This window comes from Armigeres subalbatus, chromosome 3, assembly GCF_024139115.2.
Source record: "Armigeres subalbatus isolate Guangzhou_Male chromosome 3, GZ_Asu_2, whole genome shotgun sequence".
Taxonomy (NCBI): domain Eukaryota; kingdom Metazoa; phylum Arthropoda; class Insecta; order Diptera; family Culicidae; genus Armigeres; species Armigeres subalbatus.
In genome coordinates this window covers 186,813,397-186,833,933 of record NC_085141.1, presented here as the reverse complement: position 1 = coordinate 186,833,933, position 20,537 = coordinate 186,813,397, and the positions used below count along the sequence as shown (strand labels likewise).

General features: G+C 39.2%; 1 protein-coding gene across 1 annotated transcript in view; it reads left to right on the top strand.

Annotated features, from left to right (window-relative positions):
• Positions 1–452: 452 nt before the first annotated feature.
• The window catches only part of LOC134226888 (mucin-17-like), a 45,064-nt gene continuing 24,979 nt past the window's right edge, over positions 453–20,537 (top strand). The window contains exons 1-8 of the mRNA XM_062707967.1: positions 453–918; positions 2,001–2,386; positions 2,454–2,530; positions 14,893–16,717; positions 16,774–16,983; positions 19,187–19,384; positions 19,505–20,093; positions 20,155–20,511. Of these exons, the coding sequence (XP_062563951.1) occupies positions 739–918; positions 2,001–2,386; positions 2,454–2,530; positions 14,893–16,717; positions 16,774–16,983; positions 19,187–19,384; positions 19,505–20,093; positions 20,155–20,511 (3,822 nt within the window). The 5' untranslated portion in view covers positions 453–738. The remainder of the gene's footprint in view (positions 919–2,000; positions 2,387–2,453; positions 2,531–14,892; positions 16,718–16,773; positions 16,984–19,186; positions 19,385–19,504; positions 20,094–20,154; positions 20,512–20,537) is intronic.

Here is a 20,537-nt window from a genome sequence, read left to right as displayed (position 1 = left end):
TTAGTTACCGTAACAATAAAAAAATCGTTTTTTCTCGAATAAAGTTTTGCCATTACATTAGAATTTATTGTAATTCTATTAACAACATTTTTCTGTCAATAGATTTTATTGTACGATTATTGGAACAACAATTAGGCAATTTAATTGATACAATAGAAGAACAATAGAATTGAATGTTCATAAATAAAATGTATTGTAATTTTATGATATTTTATTGTAATTCTATTGTATTTTCTATTCGGGTATTCCACTATCTATAGTTTGGAGACAGAGGATTTATCTTCGCTCATCTATTATTCCACTATCTATAGTTTTGAGTGAAAACGACCCACTTTTGGGCAGTTTTAGTTCTCAGTGTACACTTGCGCCTGTTTATCACCAAACGGTCGATGAGAGAACTACGAAATTTGTTTTTCTTGCAGTTTTCAGTTGAGCGGAGTGATTGCAGTCTTCAACGGAATTTTCGCGGTTCAACTTGTTTTGCTCGCGGCTTCATTCAAATGTAAAAGCAAAATCAAAGAAATAGCTTGTGAAAGCGTTGTTTTTCGTTGTGTGATGAAATTTCGATTAAAGTAATTCAAAAATATGGATGAGGTTTTAGTTAATTTAAAATCCATCGAATAAAACATGAAAGTGAAGCAAACGGTGTTAAATTAGCTAAGCGATCCAAGCATTCCGCGTTTTTGGCTAAAGTAGCCGGTTTACAACGACGCAAAAAGAAAAAAAAAATACGGACAAATGGCGCTTTTGAGTGGGGCTCGTTTGTATGTTCTTCGGAAAAGCGGTGATGGTGTTATCCGGGAAGTTCCCATCCGGAGCAGTTTTGTGAAGTTTGGGTCGGAACTACAGTGCACTATTCGGTTGAAAAGTGAGCTTACGGAGCAGCTTCATTGCAAAATATTTGTAAAAAATGACAAGGTACGTAACGATTTTTCGTAATTAAAATTATGGATTTTAGGTTTTAGTTTGTTTTTATTGTTGCCTAACAATTCTTGAAGTTGTAATGGTTTGCTTATTTTTATCGATAATCAATAATTGATTATTGTGCTGATTATCGGGTTAAGAAATCAAAACTGTCCTTAAGGGCTAATTTTTTATATCCGTTTAACTCTTAAGCGGTCCTTGCCCATACGCTTATGGCCCGTTTACATATGAGCTAGTTCTAGCGGACAATGCACTATCCGACAATACTAGCGCGATATTAGCACAATGTAAACAGGAATTGTCCTCGCTAATAAGCGTTTATGGCCCGTTTACATATGAGCTAGTTCTAGCGGACAATGCACTGTCCGACAATACTAGCACGATATTAGCATCATGTAAACAGGAATTGTCCTCGCTAATAAGCGTTTACATTATGCTAATTTCGTGCTAGTATTGTCGGATAGTGCATTGTCCGCTAGAACTAGCTCATATGTAAACGGGCCATTACATTATGCTAATTTCGTGCTAGTATTGTCGGATAGTGCATTGTCCGCTAGAACTAGCGAATATGTAAACGGGCCATTAAGCATGGCTTAAGACGGAGGTAAAAAAATCGATCGATTTCGAACGATGTGATAAAAGGATACAAAAGAGATACATCTAAATAAAAAAAAAATGCACAAAAATTAACAATAATATTGTTGGTTCTGTCGTTATTGCCAATTGGCCGGGGTTCTGCCAGCGTCAATATAAAATATCCCATTGTTTCTGTATAATTTTTGGAAAGAAGATTCAATAACTGAGGATATCCTACAACAAATGTTCGCATGGATTGATATGAATATATTTTTGTTTTCCATTTTTGAACAAATTTAATTGTAATTGTATATTTTTTAACGATAACCAGTTAGTATATACATACTTTTTATCGGGTCAGTCAACAAAATACTGCTTTGCTGAATCCTTTTTCGTCTTTATTAAATAAATTACAAATTACAAATTGAAGAGGTTTTCTAGCTCGCCTCTATTTTTACTCTATTTTGAATATTAATATACATAATTTGTTTCTATTCTAGGTCATGATAGCAAACTATTCCTCGAAAAATCCAATTTCAGTCGAGGGCAAAGTAATCACGAGACGTGGAATTTTGTCCAATGGAAACATTATAGAGGTATGTGGTACTCGTTTTCGATGGCAGTTCGATGAATCCCTGCTCCAAGCTCGAACCGAGAGAACAAAAAAGGGCCAACCGACACCGACTAGCTCCAAGTTCAGTAAACCTAGACGTACAACGATGGTAGTCAAGAAGTTGCAGCTTGCCGAAGGCAAAAAGCCGCCTGTTGATACAGGATCTGGTAAAAAATCGGGCCCGAAAAAGTCGCGGAAGACGCCAACCTACACGTTACCCAAGAATAACAAACAACTGTTGAAAACCATCAAAAAACGATTTACTATGCATAGGTAGTTTTTCCCCGAAAAGATTTTTATTCACTAAATATTTATTCACTATTTTTCTTGTATTTCAAAGTGTTATGGTTGATAACCATTCAGACGATGAAGATGAAGAGATAGAAGAAGATGAACACGATCAAAATGAGAGCGCATGTAAGTAACATTTAACAGGTTTCAAAATTTAATGTTATGTTTGCCCATTTCACGGAAACAGATATCGAAACTACTAACGAATAAGTGGTATTTCCTATGTCAAAAAGTTTTTTCTCTTAATACAAAATCTGAATACAAACAGTGATTTACAGATAGAATGCATAACTTACGATGAAGAACTATGATACTTGTCCAGTTCCTTCAGAATTTAATACAAAATGTTATGCGGAAAACTATAACTTTGCCTACATTCTGTAGGAACTGGACTAGTTCTCCGTCGTAAATTGTGAATTCTAACTCCAAATTACTGTTTTCCGATGTTCCCCCATATAAACTTCCAACGAGTTTAGCATCTCTTAAACGTTAACCGATTTGGCTGAAATTTTGTCCAGAGCATCAGGACATCAAATAGAAGGAAAATTAGAAGGCGGCTCAACAAAAAAAGAATTGAAAAAAAGTTTTTTCCATACTAATTTGAACCATCCAAATAGGGAATAATATAAATCAGAACTATAAATGATTGTGGAACCTGTTGCAAAGATGTTCACAGATAGTTTCTTCGTGGTGACCCCTTGGTAAGCGGTCCTAATAAGTCTAATTTTATATGTGCGCTTCGTTACTCAATGTGCAAATGCACAGCATGGGCAAGATTTATTTTAAAAAATGTATTGGACCACTTTTCTTTGGAAATTAGCTTTGATTTAGATACTTAAAATAAATCTCAGATTTCTCATGTGTGAATATGTACAGTTGCTGATGAAGAATGTGTGTAGCCGCCAGACATTCTAAATACTCACGCTCCTCTAATGTGAACGTGTAGGTACTATACACATGTGGAAGTGTTGGCATGACAAAATGGATTGCGAGTGATTTGACTATGCGTCCAAATTGGGAATCTGGAGCTCATTCAGTAGCCACTAGTGTCGAATTCGTTTTTAAAAAGTTCCAACCTAGGTTGGAACCAGTTCCAACCTAAGTGCTGTCAAAGTGTTTTTTTATTCGCTCAGGTTGGAACTAGGTTCGCACTAGTTCCAACCCCAAAGCTGTCGGGTTCGCACTGTGTTGTTTCACGGTTTCGCACCGGGTTCACCAATACAACTGTACTTCAACTGTCAAAACCACGTGGGTGGGTGGGACTGGGCGGAATAAACAAGCAGAAGGGAGAAACGAAACTGTCTGTTCATTAAAATAAAATGCGCGTTGAAAATCTTTTTTTCCGGGAATTTTGTCATATTTGTTATTAAAGTTTTAAATGAAATTAATCCGGTACTGTTGTTTAGATTCAGTTTAAAAAAATAATTGTTAGGGAAGTTATGTGTTCGTAAGTTCATTCAGGTTTTCCTCACAGATGGTGTCCTAAATTAGGTCGGTGGATGGAATTATGTAGTTTGAGAATTCCCCTTGAAACCCGTTCACAAAATCCGCTAAGAATTGTCAGAAAAATATATTTAAGGAATACCGAATAGAATTATTTCTTTTGCAGAATTTCTTTTGAAATTCTTCCAAAAACTCCTTCGAGCGTTTCAGAATTTTCTTCGGGAATTCTGCCAGAAATTACTTCAGAAATTCTTTCAGTATTCTTTCTTCATTTTTTTGGAGATATCTTTCAGGCATTCCTCCTTATTTTTCCAAGGGATCCTTTCGAGATGAATTCCTTTGGAAATTCTTCTAGGAATATCTTTGAATACTGTTCTCCAGGATTTTCTCTGGAAGTTGCTACAAGAATTTATTTTGAAATTCCTACAATATAAATCTTCTGGAATACAGGAACTTACTCGAAGTTTTCTTCAAGAATTGCTCCGCGAATACATAAATTCCCCCAGAAGTACCTTGAGCAATTCCTTCGGGAGATTCTTGAAAATTAAAAATGCACGGGGCCCAAAATCCGGCGGGAAATTTTCCCGAGGTGTGAGGCTCCCTTTATCAGGAGAGGTAGCGAGGAAAAAAATTAACAAATCCTGAAGAATTTTTATTACATGCTTCTGAGTGTTCTCCGAAAAAAACTTTGCAGAAATAGATGATTTTTTGTAGAATAAAAAATCTCTTTTACATGAATTCTATACGGAATTCTTGGTATAAAAATGTGCACAGGATTATTGAATATAATTAAATAGGGGAACTGTTCCGATCTCCATCTCACTGAACATATATTCATCTCATCGGGAAACAAAAAAATGCAGCACCAATTTCGTCGCCTCTTTCATGCGTGCTCACTGCTGAGAAAAATCACAAAAATAATAAACAATCCAATTTCCTTTCAATTGCTTTGTTTTTGATGGGATGAATATCGGAACCATGAGATGAATTCCAGAAGCAGTTTTCCTATTTATATCCACCCAAAAGTAAATTCCACTATCCGCACTGTCGGTGCACTGGATGTCCTGGATCATATGTTTCGAATCAAAACAAACACGATGCTACGCACACCAACATATCCACTGACAGATGGAACTGAAAATGTTTTTTTATTCAGGGTTCGGGTTGGCACTGACCCAGGTTTAAAAACGAATTCGACATAGGTTGCGAAGGCCGAGGGAGGTCCTTCGTAGCTTAGTTCAGCGGTTCTTAACCTTTTTCTTGAGAGGTACCCCTTCGTGTTTTTGTATTTATCGAAGTACCCCCTATTTTAATAAGCGTAATTTATAAGATTATCTTGAAAGAGTTCTTTCGAACCTATTGAAAAGAGATTTTTGAGCATCTTGAAATGACATTTCTGAATTTTTTGAAAGTAGGCTTCCAAGCTACTTGGAAGAAGAATTTCGAGCCATTCGAAACGAAGTTTCCGAGCCTCTTGAAAGTGGGCTTCCGAGACTCTAGAAAGGAGGCTTCCAACTCTCTTGAAAAGGGGGTCTCCGAGCCTCCTGAAACTGGGCTTCCGACCCTTTTGAAAGAGGCTTCTGAGCCACTATGGGTTGGCTAAAAGAGTTCTAAGCCCATCGAACGGAGACTTCTGTGCTTTTTGAAAGTGGGCTTCCGAGCCTCATGAAAGGGGTCTACCGAGCCTTTAGAAATGAGGCCTTGGGCATCTTGACATGATGTTTCTGAGCCTTTTGAAAGTATGATTCTAAGCTTCTCGAAGGAAGAATTCCGAGTCCCTCCAAAGGATGTTTCCGAGCCACTTGAAATAGGGCTTCTGACTCTTTTTGCAAAGAGGCTTCCGAACCACTCGAAAGGGAGCTGGTTGAAAGAAGATTTCTGAGCCCCTCGAAAGGAGGTTTCCGAACCTCTTAAAATGGTGCTTCCGAGCCGCTTGAAAGGGGTCTTAGGAGCCTTTTGAAAGAAGGCATTGATCATGTAGAAATGATGTTCCTAAGCAGTTTGAAAGTAGGATTCCAAGCTTCTTGAAAGAATTCCGAGCTACTCGAAGGAAAGTTTCCTAGCCATTCGAATGGGAACTTCCAAACCTCCTGAAACTGGGCTTCCGACCCTTTTGAAAATTGGCTTTTGAGCCACTTGTGGTGGTTGGCTGAAATAACTCCGAGCCCCTCGAAAGGAGGTTTCCGAGCCATTTAAAGGGAGGCTTTCGAGCCTCTTGAAATGACGTTGCTGAGCCTTTTGAAAGTAGGCTTACAAGCTTCTCGAAGGAAGAATTCTGAGTCCTCGAAAGAAAGTTTCCGGGCCACTTGAAAAGGGGCATCCAAGTTTTCTGAAACGGGGCTTCCGCCTCTTTAGAAAAGAGGCTTCCAAAACACTTGAAAGGGGTCTGGGTGCATGAAGATTTCCGAGCCCCTCGAAAGGAAGTTTCCAAATCTCTTAAAAGGGGACTTGAAAGTAAGCTTTCGAACCACTTTGGAAAAAAGTTTTTATGCCTTCAAATTCAATATTTTAGTTATGAAGTATAATATTCTTAACATATTTCATAATTTTGTTTCGTTAAAGTAGATTGCTTTTGAAGCTTTTTTTTATCTTTTGTCCCACATACAGCGATCTTTTGTCCCATATACGCCTTTTATACACTGTGAAGGCTATGGTGAACATGCTTCGATTTGTTTTGATTTACTATGCATATTATGTACAATACAATGTCTTGGAATATAAATTTATACAATTATTAAAACTTTACCAATACATTTTTTTATTGGAACTGTAGTATGTCCGCCATTACGCATTTTCGTCCGAGGTACCCCCAGGGGTCAGTGAAGGTACCCCCGGGGGTACATGTACCCCAGATTGAGAACCGCTGGTTAGTTGGTTAAAGCACCAGTCTAGCGTATTGTAGGATCGTGTGTTCGAGTCCCATCGAAGGGCATTATCTTCCACATAATGTACATATTCACATATAAGTTTTCATAACATTGTAAATTAATGTCCAAGTCGGATGGTTTAATCTCTGGAACATAGGCAATTAACTTTGATTGAACTCAGATTTCTGTAAAATATCACCGACATCTCAACAGCAGCACTTTTGTTATTACGCACAAATCTGCTGTTGAGATCTAAAAAATGTTTTAAGTATCGCAGTTATTATTCTGAAAATATTGGCCACCTTGCAGAAATGTTCCGATGCTTCGGTAGCCTTCTTACTTAATTATTACTCCGAATGGTGTAAATGACCAACTTAAAATATCTCCATGCTGGACTACCCAAGTAACATTTCAAGTTTTATTCCGCTCTAGAAATGGTTTTCAAGATCGAATTACAAGAACTGACAATAAAACCCATTACTACAGGATTACCTTCTGATGACCACTATAAGAGTAAAATATGTCCAAATGGCCCTCTCTAGATTACCACTATAAACCTCTTATAAGAGTATATAAAAATCCGTTTCAAGCCGCCCGCAAAAAAGGGAATTTGGCTGCGGCAGCTGTCAAAAATGTTGCTTTGAAAAAAGAGAAACAAAACCTTGCAAAAAAATAATAACAAACTAAAGTGTTGATGAAAATCATGATGAGGGTGAATACAAAATAATACTTTTTCAAGTTTTTTTTTCAATATACTTTCATGGAAATGAGGTGCGCACTCGATTTCATGGTGAAAGCTAGTGCAAAAATGAGATTAAGCACTACGCGCCCGCAAAATAATATAGTTTTGGGCAATAAATTTAAAATTATTATAACATCAATAACGTAAATCTTCACTAAATTTATTGATATTACACCCAAATATGTTTGTTTTTATAGCTTTTACCAAAAACGTGTCATTTGCGGCGGAAACACCGTCTAATCATAAATTCCAGTGATAAATTTCACTGACTTGAAGATGGTTCTCCATTTCCAATATGGCCATCATAGACTTCGATCAGAAAAATGTTGCTCTTATTGAACACCGTTATAAACCCTTTGCAATGTAAATATTCTTATTGAGGTTATTCATTTGACCACATTATGACCAAAAATTATGGCTTTGATCAAGCTTTGAAAATTGGACTTATTACGCTCTTCGTTACAACCATATAGTTGCTAACAAGACCAATCAGTATTTGACGTTTGAAGCTTTTCAAGCAGATTTATTAGAGGTTTATTGATAGCAATAGGATCGCCAATAAATCTGAGCAACTAGCCATGGTGACTGCCGTCATAAATCCGCTATAAGAATTAAATAAATCCAACAAGCATGAAAATTGTTACTTGGGTATGTCCAGTAGAGTGGGGCGCAGTTGTATGGAAAAACGCAAACTTCGTCCGATCAAGTAAGATCAAGGTTTTTCTGAATCGTTTTGGGACCCCAATCAACTGTGCAAAATATGTTCTCGATTGGTTGCAACCTCGCATGCCGCATCGTGTTTTAAATTTACATGGAGATTAGTATGGGAAAACTTACTTTTTCACATTTTTGCTATTAGCGGCTTCAATTTATCATCAATCACGTGACTCAATACGTTAGCATATAGTCTGGAACATGCCGAAAGACTTTGCCGAAGAAGGTACGTAGCTGGAAGGTCTACAAAAAATGTTATTACGTTTCGAAAATTGATTGTTCAAACCATATGCAAGAAATCAATGTTTCTGCCAGCACTACCGGACAACCTATCTTCCTTCTTGTCGGATTTTTTTTCTTTGTGAAATGATTCCGGATAGCTCCCATTAGCTCTAACGCCCTATAAGATCAATTATTTTAAAATAACTTTCAGTTAAATTATTGGTCTACGTAGTTCGGCAGTGCTGGCAGAATAAACGATTTTTTGCATATGGTTTGAACATTCAATCTTCGAAGCGTTATAACTTTTTTCGTAGACGTTCCAGCAACGTGCCTTCTTCAGCAAAGTTTTTCAGCATCCTTTGGGTTATACTTTAACGCAATGTGCCACTTGGTTTACGGTGAACTGAAACCTGTAGTAGTAGAAATGCAAAAATATACGTTCTCCCATACTAATTTCCATACAAACTTCAAACGCGATGCGGAAAGCGAGGAAGCAACCAAATTATGCACAGTTGTTCAGGACCCAGAATGGCTTCGAAAAACCATTGATTTGAAAAAATGACCATGACGCCCCACTCTAATGTCCAGCTATCGTCTTACCCTGTTGCCAGGTTAGATTTAAATCGACTTCTGTAATTTATTTATGGAGACTAAGTAACCTCTGGGTCAGCCTCTGCTACTGTTGAGATCTGGGTTCCAGTCTAATGTTTGTTTACAGTTTTCTCTAAGTGTGGCAGACTCAGCATCACTTCAGTTCCTGAACTTGACGTGACAATGACGATGGAGTTCGGTAGCCATTAAAATGACGTGACAATGACGATGGAGTTCGGAGCCATTAAAATGTAAAAAAAAAAGAACCCAACGCCAAACCAAAATGTGTAACAAGCTTCAGCATTTTATAAGACAAATAAAATTCTGTTATACATATTATGAGTGTGGTTGGTCTGAGGGAGCCCATATGGCATAAGGTCGTTTGGGATAATGGGTTGAAGGTCTATTTGATATAAAGATCATTTGGTATACTACCGTTCCAGATGTGCTTGACTTGCGGTTAGCGGCAGATTGAGACTGAAAACCGTTTAAATAAGACCGTTTTATCTCCTGAAAAAGTGTTGCCTGTGCCCATAACATCCCAAAAATATTTGTTGAATATCAAGATACTATCGATTCGGAAATTAGTGGGACAAAATGACTCGAATTTGGATTTTTTAGATTCATCAAAGGTAACATGGGATAATTATGTGTAGAACGGCAGTATAATTCCCACCAAAAAAGTGAAGCATATGAATATATGGTTCCATCTTTAGAAGTTTTTATTTGTCCGGGATAAGGCAAAATAGTAGATTAACCCCTTATTCAAAAGTATACATTTTCCCGGAATAAATCGAAGAGTACCGTGCTGTGAACTTATTCTAATCAGCACATAATTCCGTTCAGACAAAACAAAATAATAAACAATGAAAACTGCATAACAAAATAACAGAAAATTAACAGTCTTAAAATAACAGAAAATTATCTTTGTACTATTCTACGGTTATGTGTGATTGGAATAAAATAAAAGACAACGTAAATTTAACCTTTTGTCTGTGCTCTGGGGTCAATATGACCCCAGGCCACTTTAAGTGGCTGCCATTTTTTTAATTTTCAACCGACTCTCCTAATTTTTGGTAGTTTGGTAAAACTCGCCGAGATCTGTCTCCTAGGTGCAAATTCACTTAAAAAATCTTGAAAATATGCGCTACAGTGTACTTTTTTCAAAAAACTTACGTTGTCTGTGCTCTGGGGTCAAATTGACCCCAAATTGAAATTGCTATAACTTTTTTAATGCTTGGCCAATTTTGGATTTTTGGGGCTGTTTCGAAAGATAATTTAATCATCTTTCAGGTCGTTACCAAAGATCGACTATAGGTGGGCGGGTACATCGTGAGGAGGTTTTCGTAAAAAGGGTACAAAATAGTGATTTTTCATGCTTATTTTACTTATATCTGAGAATCCTACCCATTTTGAACTGCACCTTTTCAAAAGGTTATGCAGGAAGGCGTGTGCTTTGATATGAGGCATTGATTAGTTTAGAGCTTGGTCGCTAGGTGGCGGTATATTTGAATTCATTACTTTAGACTACTCAAGTAATTCCGATATATGGAATTTTCCTCATTGTAAATATTCTTATCGCACAAATTTGAAATTTGTAAAGATGACGTCTTTAATAAAGTTCGTCTGGTGGGAATGGACTGTCATGTGACGAAATGAATAATTAGGAAATTTACAAATAGGAGGCGCTAGCGGACTTGCAATATTCTTGCATATATGAAATATTGCTTTAGCTTGAGATCCCTCATACCTACACTCAAGTTGTATTCGGCAACATTGTTCAGGATGTCTAGCACTAAAAAACGGTGCTCAATATAATGAGTACGTCTTCCAATTTTTAAATTTGTGCGATAAGAATATTTGCACTGAGGAGAATTCTATATATCGGAATACCTTAAGTAGTCCAAAATAATTAATTCAAATATACCACCACCTGGCGGCCGAGTTCTAAACTTATCAACGCCTCATGCCAGAGCACATGCCTTCCTGCATAACCTTTTTAAAAAAGGTGCAATTCAAAATGGGTAGGATTTTCGGATATAAGTAAAATAATCATGAAAAATCACTGGTTTTATACCCTTGTTCACTAAAACCCCTCCCCGCGATGTACCCGCCCACCAATAGTTAATATTTTGTAACGACCTGAAAGATGATTAAATCATCTTTCGAAACAGCCCCAAAAATCCAAAATTGACCAAGCATTAAAAAAGTTATAGCAATTTCAATTTGGGGTCAATTTGACCCCAGAGCACAGACAACGTAAGTTTTTTTGAGCACAGACAGAAGGTTAAACAAGTTTTGGTCTTCATTATAGCCACCATTTAACTGTTTTCATTACCTCACTTCACTTCAGAAATGTCGTAAAATCCCGAATAACCGATTAGTAACTAATCAATAAATCGATTACTCTCGATTCATGTTGATTGTCTACGTAGATACCTGGTTGGGTCGTTACAGATAGCGTCGTTACACCTATATCTAGCGTATTGCAGAGCTCCATAATCGTCGGTCTTGGGCGATGTTCCTCCAGTTTCCACTAACGTTCAGGGTCTTTTTGTGGCCTTCCACGAAGTCGCAGGCCCCATATCTGGTTCTCTGTTGAATACTGCTTTCGCTATTCTTTCTTCCGACATCCGCACTAAGTGACCAGCCCACTGAAGTCTGTCGTATTTTATACGATTCACAATATTTTCTTCTTCGTGTACTTGATACAGCTCATGATTCATGCGTCTGCGCCACAAACCATTTTCTAGTTTCCCTCCGACTATTGTACGCAGCACTTTTCGCTCAAAAACCCCGAAAGCTCTCCGGTCGGTCTCTTTTAACGTCCATGCTTCATGTCCATAAAGGGCCACTGGTTGAATTAGAGTTTTGTATAGAGCAAATTTCGTTTCCGTCTGCATGCTGCGGGACCTAAGCTGTTTACGTAATCCGCAAAAGGCCCTATTTGCAGCAGCAATACGTCTTTTCACTCCACGGAAAACGTCACTGTCACATGTCACAAGCGTTCCAAGGTAAACAAATTCTTCAACAACTTTAAACACATCCCCATCAAGCACTACCTCAGCACCAACACCACTAGGTCTTACTCTATCTCTACCTGCCAACATGTACACACTTAGTTTTTATTTCTGCAGCTCGGCAAAAATCCGCACAGCCGTGCGCCAGCAAAATAAATAATTGATATTCCGGCAAAAATTATTTTTGTTAGCTGATTTTCGGCAAATTATTTGCTGATTTCCAGCAATTTTGACAGAAATCTCGGCAAAAAACAGGTTTGCTGGGGCTCGGCTGTGCGAATCTCGGTAAAAGTTGATCATTTTGCTGAGATCCCGGTAAAAAAATTAAGTGTGTAATTTGTCTTGGTAGAGTTAATGGTTAAGCCTATCCTCGCCGTCTCCCTCTTCAGTGGGACAAAAGCCTCCACTACTGCTCTGCGATCGATTCCAATGAGGTCGATGTCGTCCGCAAAGCCTAGGAGCATATGCGACCGTGTGATGATAGTGCCGTTCCTCTGCACGCCAGATCTCCTAATAGCGCCCTCGAGTGCAATGTTGAACAATAAATTCGAAAGTGCATCACCCTGCTTCAATCCGTCTAAGGTCACAAACGAGGTTGACACTTCGTCTGCAATCCGAATACTTGATTTTGAGCCATCCAGCGTTGCACGTATCAGTCTTATCAGTTTCGCCGGAAAACCATGTTCGGACATTATCTGCCACAGCTCATTTCTTTTTACTGAATCGTACGCTGCTTTGAAATCTATGAACAGATGGTGAGTCTGCAAGTTGTACTCCCGGCAAGGAAAAGCCGAATATCGAATGATTGTTTTTGATGCCAAATGACTTAAAAATGCATGAAACGTCGAGATCTGATGTCACTTAATTTTTTTTTGTATATCGATTTTTTCTCTTAATACATTTTTGGGACTTTTTTTTCAGACGATGACATTTTTTTCATCGAATTTTAACACCGGACGATACGCAAACATTTTCGTAGCCAAAAATATCTTCCTATGCAAAATTTTAGCTCAAACGAACCAATTAGGGGTGTTTAAAAGGCGATTTAGGGGTGTTTAAAATTCATCAAAGTTTTGAAATTTTTACCCATGAAAATGCAAGAAGTGTAAACCGAAGAACAAGCTGGAGTCCTTTGGCATCAAAAAACAAAGAGAAAAAAAATTGTTTAATTTTGAGCACTCCTAAATCATGTCCGATTTAGCCTATGTCCGATATTAAAATTTTGTCCCAAAACTAAGAGAAAAACCGATTTTTCTTCAATTTTTTTAATAACATCAGATCTCCATGTTTAATGCATTTTTAAGTAATTTGGTTCAAAAACAAAAATTCGATTTTCGACTTTTCCTTTGGGAAAATCCTCCCCTTCTTGGGAAAATTTTCATTTCAAAACTTTAATGAATTTTAGGCACCCCTAAATCATGTCCGATTGAGCTCAAATTTTGTCATATTTTGGAGTAATGAGTTTTTTGAAATTAGATGACATTTTTTTCCCATACATTCCATTGGCACCCTACTTTTCAGCAACTCCGTCAACTGAACTACAAGTTAGTGATCCGAGTCAATGTTCGGACCTCTGAAGGACCTCACATCTATAACATCCGAGAAATGTCGTCCGTCTATCAGCACGTGGTCTATCTGTAAGCACGTGCCTCCAGTCGGATGTTGTTCCCAGCTCGTGTGCATTGCCGCAGCTCTGGTAGATGGTATGACTACCTCTAAACGTTCGCACCATTGCTCCCTTCCAACAAACCTCCTGCAGCGCTACGATGTCGAATCCACGGTCCTTGAGCACATCGGCTAGTATGCGTGTGCTCCAGATGAAGTTGAGAGATTTGCAGTTCCACGAACCGAGTTTCCAATCGCTAATCCCTTTTCGTCGCGGTGGTCTTCGCCGATGGTTCCGGTCCGTACTTGTTGATTGTTCGTTGCGTGAGTTTTTTAAAGGCTGGCTTGCAGGGCCTGACACCAAACCCCCTAAATTTCCGGAGGACTCCTCCTTATTCTCGGTGGACCATGGTGCACAGTTTCACTTATAAGTCCTTCGCTGGCACTCGGACGATTATCAGCCGCCCATAACATGGAGAACAGACGCTGTTGTGAGTCGCTCCTGACATGGAGAACATACGCTCAGTAAAATTTGCATCCTTCCTCCCCTGTCAGCATACGACCATAGTTCCCACCGGGGTTGGTTACCCGATCTTCCCTTTGGTCGAACTCAGGTGGGGTAAAACTCAAGTTATATCTGAGCTTCGGTCAAATTTTCAGCAAAATTGGTTCACACGCAACCGAGATCTAGATCTCCAAAGTTAACCATTTTGTATGAAAACGGCTTTTTACTATGCCGATCATTGTACGTGAGAACTTGGTTCAGAAACTTCGCAGTTGATGCTGGAAAAATGCTTTTAGAATGCTAAGCTGCTATGCGGCATTAACCCAGTTGTTGGATACGCAGACAGTTTGGATCTTCTTCTTCTTCTTCTTCTTATTGGCATTACATACTCACACTGGGACAGAGCCGCCTCGCAGCTTAGTGTTCATTAAGCACCTCCACAGTTATTAACTGCGAGGTTTCTAAGCCAGGTTACCATTTTTGCATTCGTATATCAATGAGGCTAGCACGATGATACTTTTATGCCCAGGGAATTCGAGACAATTTCCAATCCGAAAATTGCCTAAACCGGCACCGGAAATCAAACCCAGCCACCCTCAGCATGGTCTTGCTTGGATCATGAGTTTTGATCATGTGACATTAACTCTGTATTTTTAGATTACAGCACAGAATATGTTCACATTAAAGAGTTGCTAATATTTCGTAACATGGGCTATTATTTGAAAAATTGATTGTAAAAGATAGATGGAGTAATTTATTTTTATCTCGTTTTTATAAAGCTGTTAAACCCGTGCCTGCGACTCCCACGAAATTGGTCACTCCAGATGTGTCGAAAAACAACACGCCATTTTACACACCAGAGCCGGAGAAGGAGAATCAAACACCAGTACCAATCGGAAAGACACCGTGTACACCAAAAACTCCCTCTTTGGAGAACTCTGCGATGATGATTCTATCCTACACGCCAGTCATTGGTCCTCGCGCCAAAACCAATTTACAGAAAACTCCCGCAACAATGAATAAAGCCGGAACACCCCTATCTCGATCCGGATACTTGACACTCAGGAACGAGAACGTATCTATGAGCAACACGCCTGCTAAAAGTAAAAATGTTGCAAAAGTTGGAAACTCAATGTACCTTATCGACCTTACGTCTCCTGCTACTTCCAACAATAGCAGTTTTACCTGCAGCCTAACGGATACTTCTTTTTCGTCTTCGTCTGGGCCGATAGATTTGATAACCCCTCCTCCGAATAAGTTGAAAACTCCGTCATCCACAGTAGCCAAATCAGCTCAAAAAGGTTTGTTACGCTCAGCCTTGAAGAACGCCAGCAGAACACCTGTTAGCGCACTGCGTTCTCGTTTAGCAAAGGATACTCCGAAGAGTGTGACGAAAATCAGACTCGATGAATCAATTGGTTCCAAATCCACACTAACGCCAACGAAAGGTCGCACCAGTAGCCGGCCAATCACTCCTGTGAGCACATCTAAAGGCAAGCTAAAAAGCGAATTGTCGAAAACTCTGCCGGTTGATTCCCCCTCGGATTGTGTTGCTTCTGGGAAGTCAGATACGCCGAGTGTTGTCCCAGTTTCGGACAATAGATCACCCAAAGCAACAACTACCGCCATGACCACCGACGAACTTTTTGATACCCTAGTTGGCAGAACATCCGTGAAGAAAACATACACTCGAAAGTCAGAGTCTCCGAAGAAAATGCCCTCGCCGTTGGTGGTTGCTGAAGGTTCAAGTGATTTACCGAAAACGGATGTAGATCTATGGGTGGAGTCGGTCGTGGCTGCAGTCACAACGCCAAACCGCACCACACAGGTCCGATTATCTCAATACTCTGACATAACTCCCCATGAATCCTTCTCAGCCGATCCAGCGGCCACAAATATCGATTCCCAGCAAATAGAGACCAACAAAGAAGCAATTGGGCTGACTGCGATCGCTGATGAACTGGATAAAATGGATGACAAACCAAGCCTTCCCAGTGAATCCCGGAAAAGTCATACACCATTTTCTAGTAAGATTGTTCGTTCATTGGGCAATAAACGACAAACAATTGGAAACTTTTTCTCAAACATGTTCGGTAAGTTGACAGTCAGCCCTGTCACCAGAGTAAGCATCACTGACGAACATCCTAGCGAAGAAATTGAAGAGGCCCTTAATCGTAGTATTGGGCATGAATCTGATGGCTCTGAAGAAGTCTATCACGATAGCGAATCAGACCATCCCCCAGAATCAGACGTTGTATTGGAACCAGGTTCGAAGCCCAGTCCAAATCTACGACACTCGTTGAGAGATACAAGAAAATTCATCGGCAATGCATTAACATCGTTAAATACTTCAAGATTGACGATGGACAATACAGCAGACATTGACGAGAGTCTACTGCTGAGAGATGACGAAAGCGTCGATCAAAACGAAGAAGAAGAGAATTACGATTTAACGGATTTAAGCTCCAGACCTGACAACGCACATTCGATCAGCGAAAGTCTTAATGACCATTCAAGGCTAACTACTCCTGCTAAATCAAATAGGAAGACTTACTCGCGAGATTTCCGAGCTGAAATATCTCCGTTTGTCGCTGGCGATAATCGGTAATTCTTGCCACCACATTATTCGCAATCGTCCATAACTCACAAATGTTTTTCAGGCTCGCACCAATTTCCGTTTCAACGCCAACTGGCCGAAGGAGCACCCGAAAAAGACCTGATGTTGATGTCGACATCAGTCCTTTGGCCGTTTCTCTACCATATACGCCGGGCAGAACTTCACCACAATCCGAAAATTCAACGGTACCGGAACAGACAACTTCAATGCGTGTAGACGACGAACCGGAAAAGTCGATTGAATCTTTCGAGAGGTAGGTATTATTTACACGTAGGTGAATTTCAAACATTGTGAAAGTAAACATTTTTAGATATAGGGTAACGGTACCAATAGTGGAGGTATTAGTAGATCCACAAAAGAAAATATTTTTTAAAAATTAATAATTATGGGAAATCCACTACTTTAATATCTTAGTCAATAGATAAACTAGTTAATATTTGTTGCATAGCATATGAATGATTGATATGAATTTCAGAATTCACGTTAGTTGAATCATTGATTCGTTAGCTCGTTTTTGCAAGTTATGAATTGCAGAATGCATTCTTTGCAATTGTTGTTTGCCATTTTGATTGTTTTTTACGTAATGTCGCGTACTCAGACGACTAATGACGGTGATTGACGTCATTAGTCGTCTGAGTACACGCGACCGTTTACGTAAAGGCAATCAAACTCATCAAATGCTTTAGCCAAGCAAGCCTTTGGCACAGCAGAGTGCGATTGAATTCGCATTCTATACCGTCCCGCCCAGTCCGTTGCTGGGGGGCATGGAGTGCGATCCTCTCGTTTAATAAACAATGTGCACTCGCTTGGCTGTGGATATACAACAGTAAAGCAAATGTGGAGATTGGGCAAATCAAGCATCCGAAAGATATTCAATTTGGTAAAAAAGAGAGCTAACCGCGGTGGAGGTTGGTACTGGATTCTGATGGCTTTTCCGCAAACGTGACCTTTAAGTGGTCATGTTGTGTAGGAGAAATCACGCCTATCTCGAGAGTAGGAGGTTGAGGGTTCTGAGTCCCTCCAAGACACGTGGATTCTTTTTCGCAAATTTCATATCAATTTGTCCATTTCGAAACATATGCTGTGCATATGCACAGCCAAGATATTTAACAAAAAAATGGTTTTCGTACGGCCGAGTTGCCGAATAATATGCAATTAATTGTAATCAAGTGTCGGTCTTTCACCGTCATTAGTCGTCTGAGTACACGCGACCGTTTACGTAAAGGCAATCAAACTCATCAAATGCTTTAGCCAAGCAAGCCTTTGGCACAGCAGAGTGCGATTGAATTCGCATTCTATACCGTCCCGCCCAGTCCGTTGCTGGGGGCCATGGAGTGCGATCCTCTCGTTTAATAAACAATGTGCACTCGCTTGGCTGTGGATATACAACAGTAAAGCAAATGTGGAGATTGGGCAAATCAAGCATCCGAAAGATATTCAATTTGCAAAAAAGAGAGCTAACCGCGGTGGAGGTTGGTACTCGGATTCTGATGGCTTTTCCGCAAACGTGACCTTTAAGTGGTCTTGTTGTGTAGGGGTTATCACGCCTATCTAGAGAGTAGGAGGTTGAGGTTCGAGTCCCTCCAAGACACGTGGATTCTTTTTCGCAAATTTCATATCAATTTGTCCATTTCGAAACATATGCTGTGCATATGCACAGCCAAGATATTTAACAAAAAAAATGGTTTTCGTACGGCCGAGTTGCCGAATAATATGCAATTAATTCTAATAAATTTGCTAAAAAAAATGAGATAGATATCATTTAACATCAACAATTATCAAATATTGCTTGCACCACTATGGGTACACTGTTCCTTTAGTGGTGGTACAAATTAATTTTGGTTCCTATAGAGTCGCTATCCATTGGTTTCTTATAAGACTCGCAACTATTGGTACAGTTGCACCACTATAGGTGCAAGGGAGTCAGTTTTGTTAAGGGAAATCATTGTTTTCAATAGTTTTTCAAGCGAAATCTTAAGATAAGTTGCATTTAACAGGATATTTAAAGCACGACGCATCAACTGAAACCATCGTAAACTATATAAATATGATAAATCTCATTAAAACCCCACTACCTCCACTACTGGTGCTACCTCCACTAAGGGTACGGTTACCCTACACCCGATTGTTTTTCCCGGTTTTTTACACGGTCGTTTAAAAAAAAATCCTTAACAAAATGTTAACAAATTTTAACAGCTCCATTTTGCAGATTACGTCGAGAAATCATGAAAAAAAAATTTTAACGGATTTTCGAATTTTAAACTGAAAACTTTTTTTTACATGGAACGTGTCCCCCGTGTTAAAAAAAAGAATCGGGTGTACAACGAAGTTAATGGATTAAATTCAAGCGCAATATGTATTTAAGAATTCCAGATATTAATAGAGTAATTCTGTTTTGAAGAATAACATTTGTATTTTTAAAATAAGTAGGTATATAATTTCTTGTTTGATTATAGCAAATCTATCACGAGCGAGGATAATTCAACGATAGCCACTTCGGCTAATTCTACACCTAGGCAATCAATAACAGCAAGCTCTGCAAAAAGAGGCGCCGATGACTTTAGTCCTGATGTTCGGCTGTCTAGTGACATGGGCGCTAATACGACGCAAGAAAAGCACGTACATACTGGAGACGTACCATTTGATAATCATAGGTAAGTCATTGATCCCACCCATCAAAAAATGAAGTCCCAATACTTTTCCAGTGATAATTGAATAACTTTTATTATGCAATGCTTGTGACCTGAACATAAACTATGACATGTTTTTTTTAGCACCTTGGAGCAATCAAATTTGGTAGAACAGCTCAGTGAAGCCGATATGGATAACCCCGAAAAAGAAAAAGAGGAAAATACCAGCACTTCTAGTAAGCGCCAAATTATTGCTGATGCACCAACATTGTCGACTTCAATACTTCTCCAGAGAAGAAGAACTACGGCATCCATTCCACGATCAGAAATTAAACAAACTAAGCGACATTCGATAGCAATCGCGAGTAGCGCGTCACCTAGCAGCAATTATATGGCTATTGGAACGCCACTACTGAATGAATCGATTCAAACAATGGAACATTTTCCAATGCAGGAAGAATCCATGAATACACTCAGCGTTTCTCAAAACGATATCGGTTCACATGTTGAGCAGGAATCAGAAAATACTGCCGTGGAAAACGAAGTGCAAGCCGATGTCACTATTGATAGCTCTATCGTTTCCAGAGAAGCGTCGCCAGATCGTAGCACAGCCACGCATAATGTTAGCAACAAGTCTGAAGTAATGTTTGAAAAAGCGCAGGACGCCGCACTACAGGAATCGGATCCATCAGAGGAAGTTGTTGATCGAAATCAATCGACTGGTTCTGGAACGGTAAGACTATTTTTTTAGGAGATATAAATCGTAAAGGTAAATCAATTACTTATCTGTTTAGGCATCCAACACCCCTGTTCGTCGAGGAAGGAGCTCTCTTAGGCAGAGTGGAACAATCAATGATAACAATCGGATAAGCATGACCGTCGGAAAACAAATTAAGAAAAATTCAAAAGACACACCTCTTCTAAAAAAGGCCATCTTAGCGATGTGTACTCCTACTCGTACATTGCGGAATAATGCAGAAAAGACAGATTCTAAATGGGAGTCGTGTTCTTCGCGGCAATCAACGATTTGTGAAATTACAACAGTTAGTCAAGCTGGTCAGCAGGTTTCCTCAAGCTTGGCTGTTGAAGAAGCAGTTGATTCAAATGCAGAGAGCCCTTCGAAAACATGGGACGCGATTACTTCATCATCGGTATAGTAATCAATTAACTATCTCGT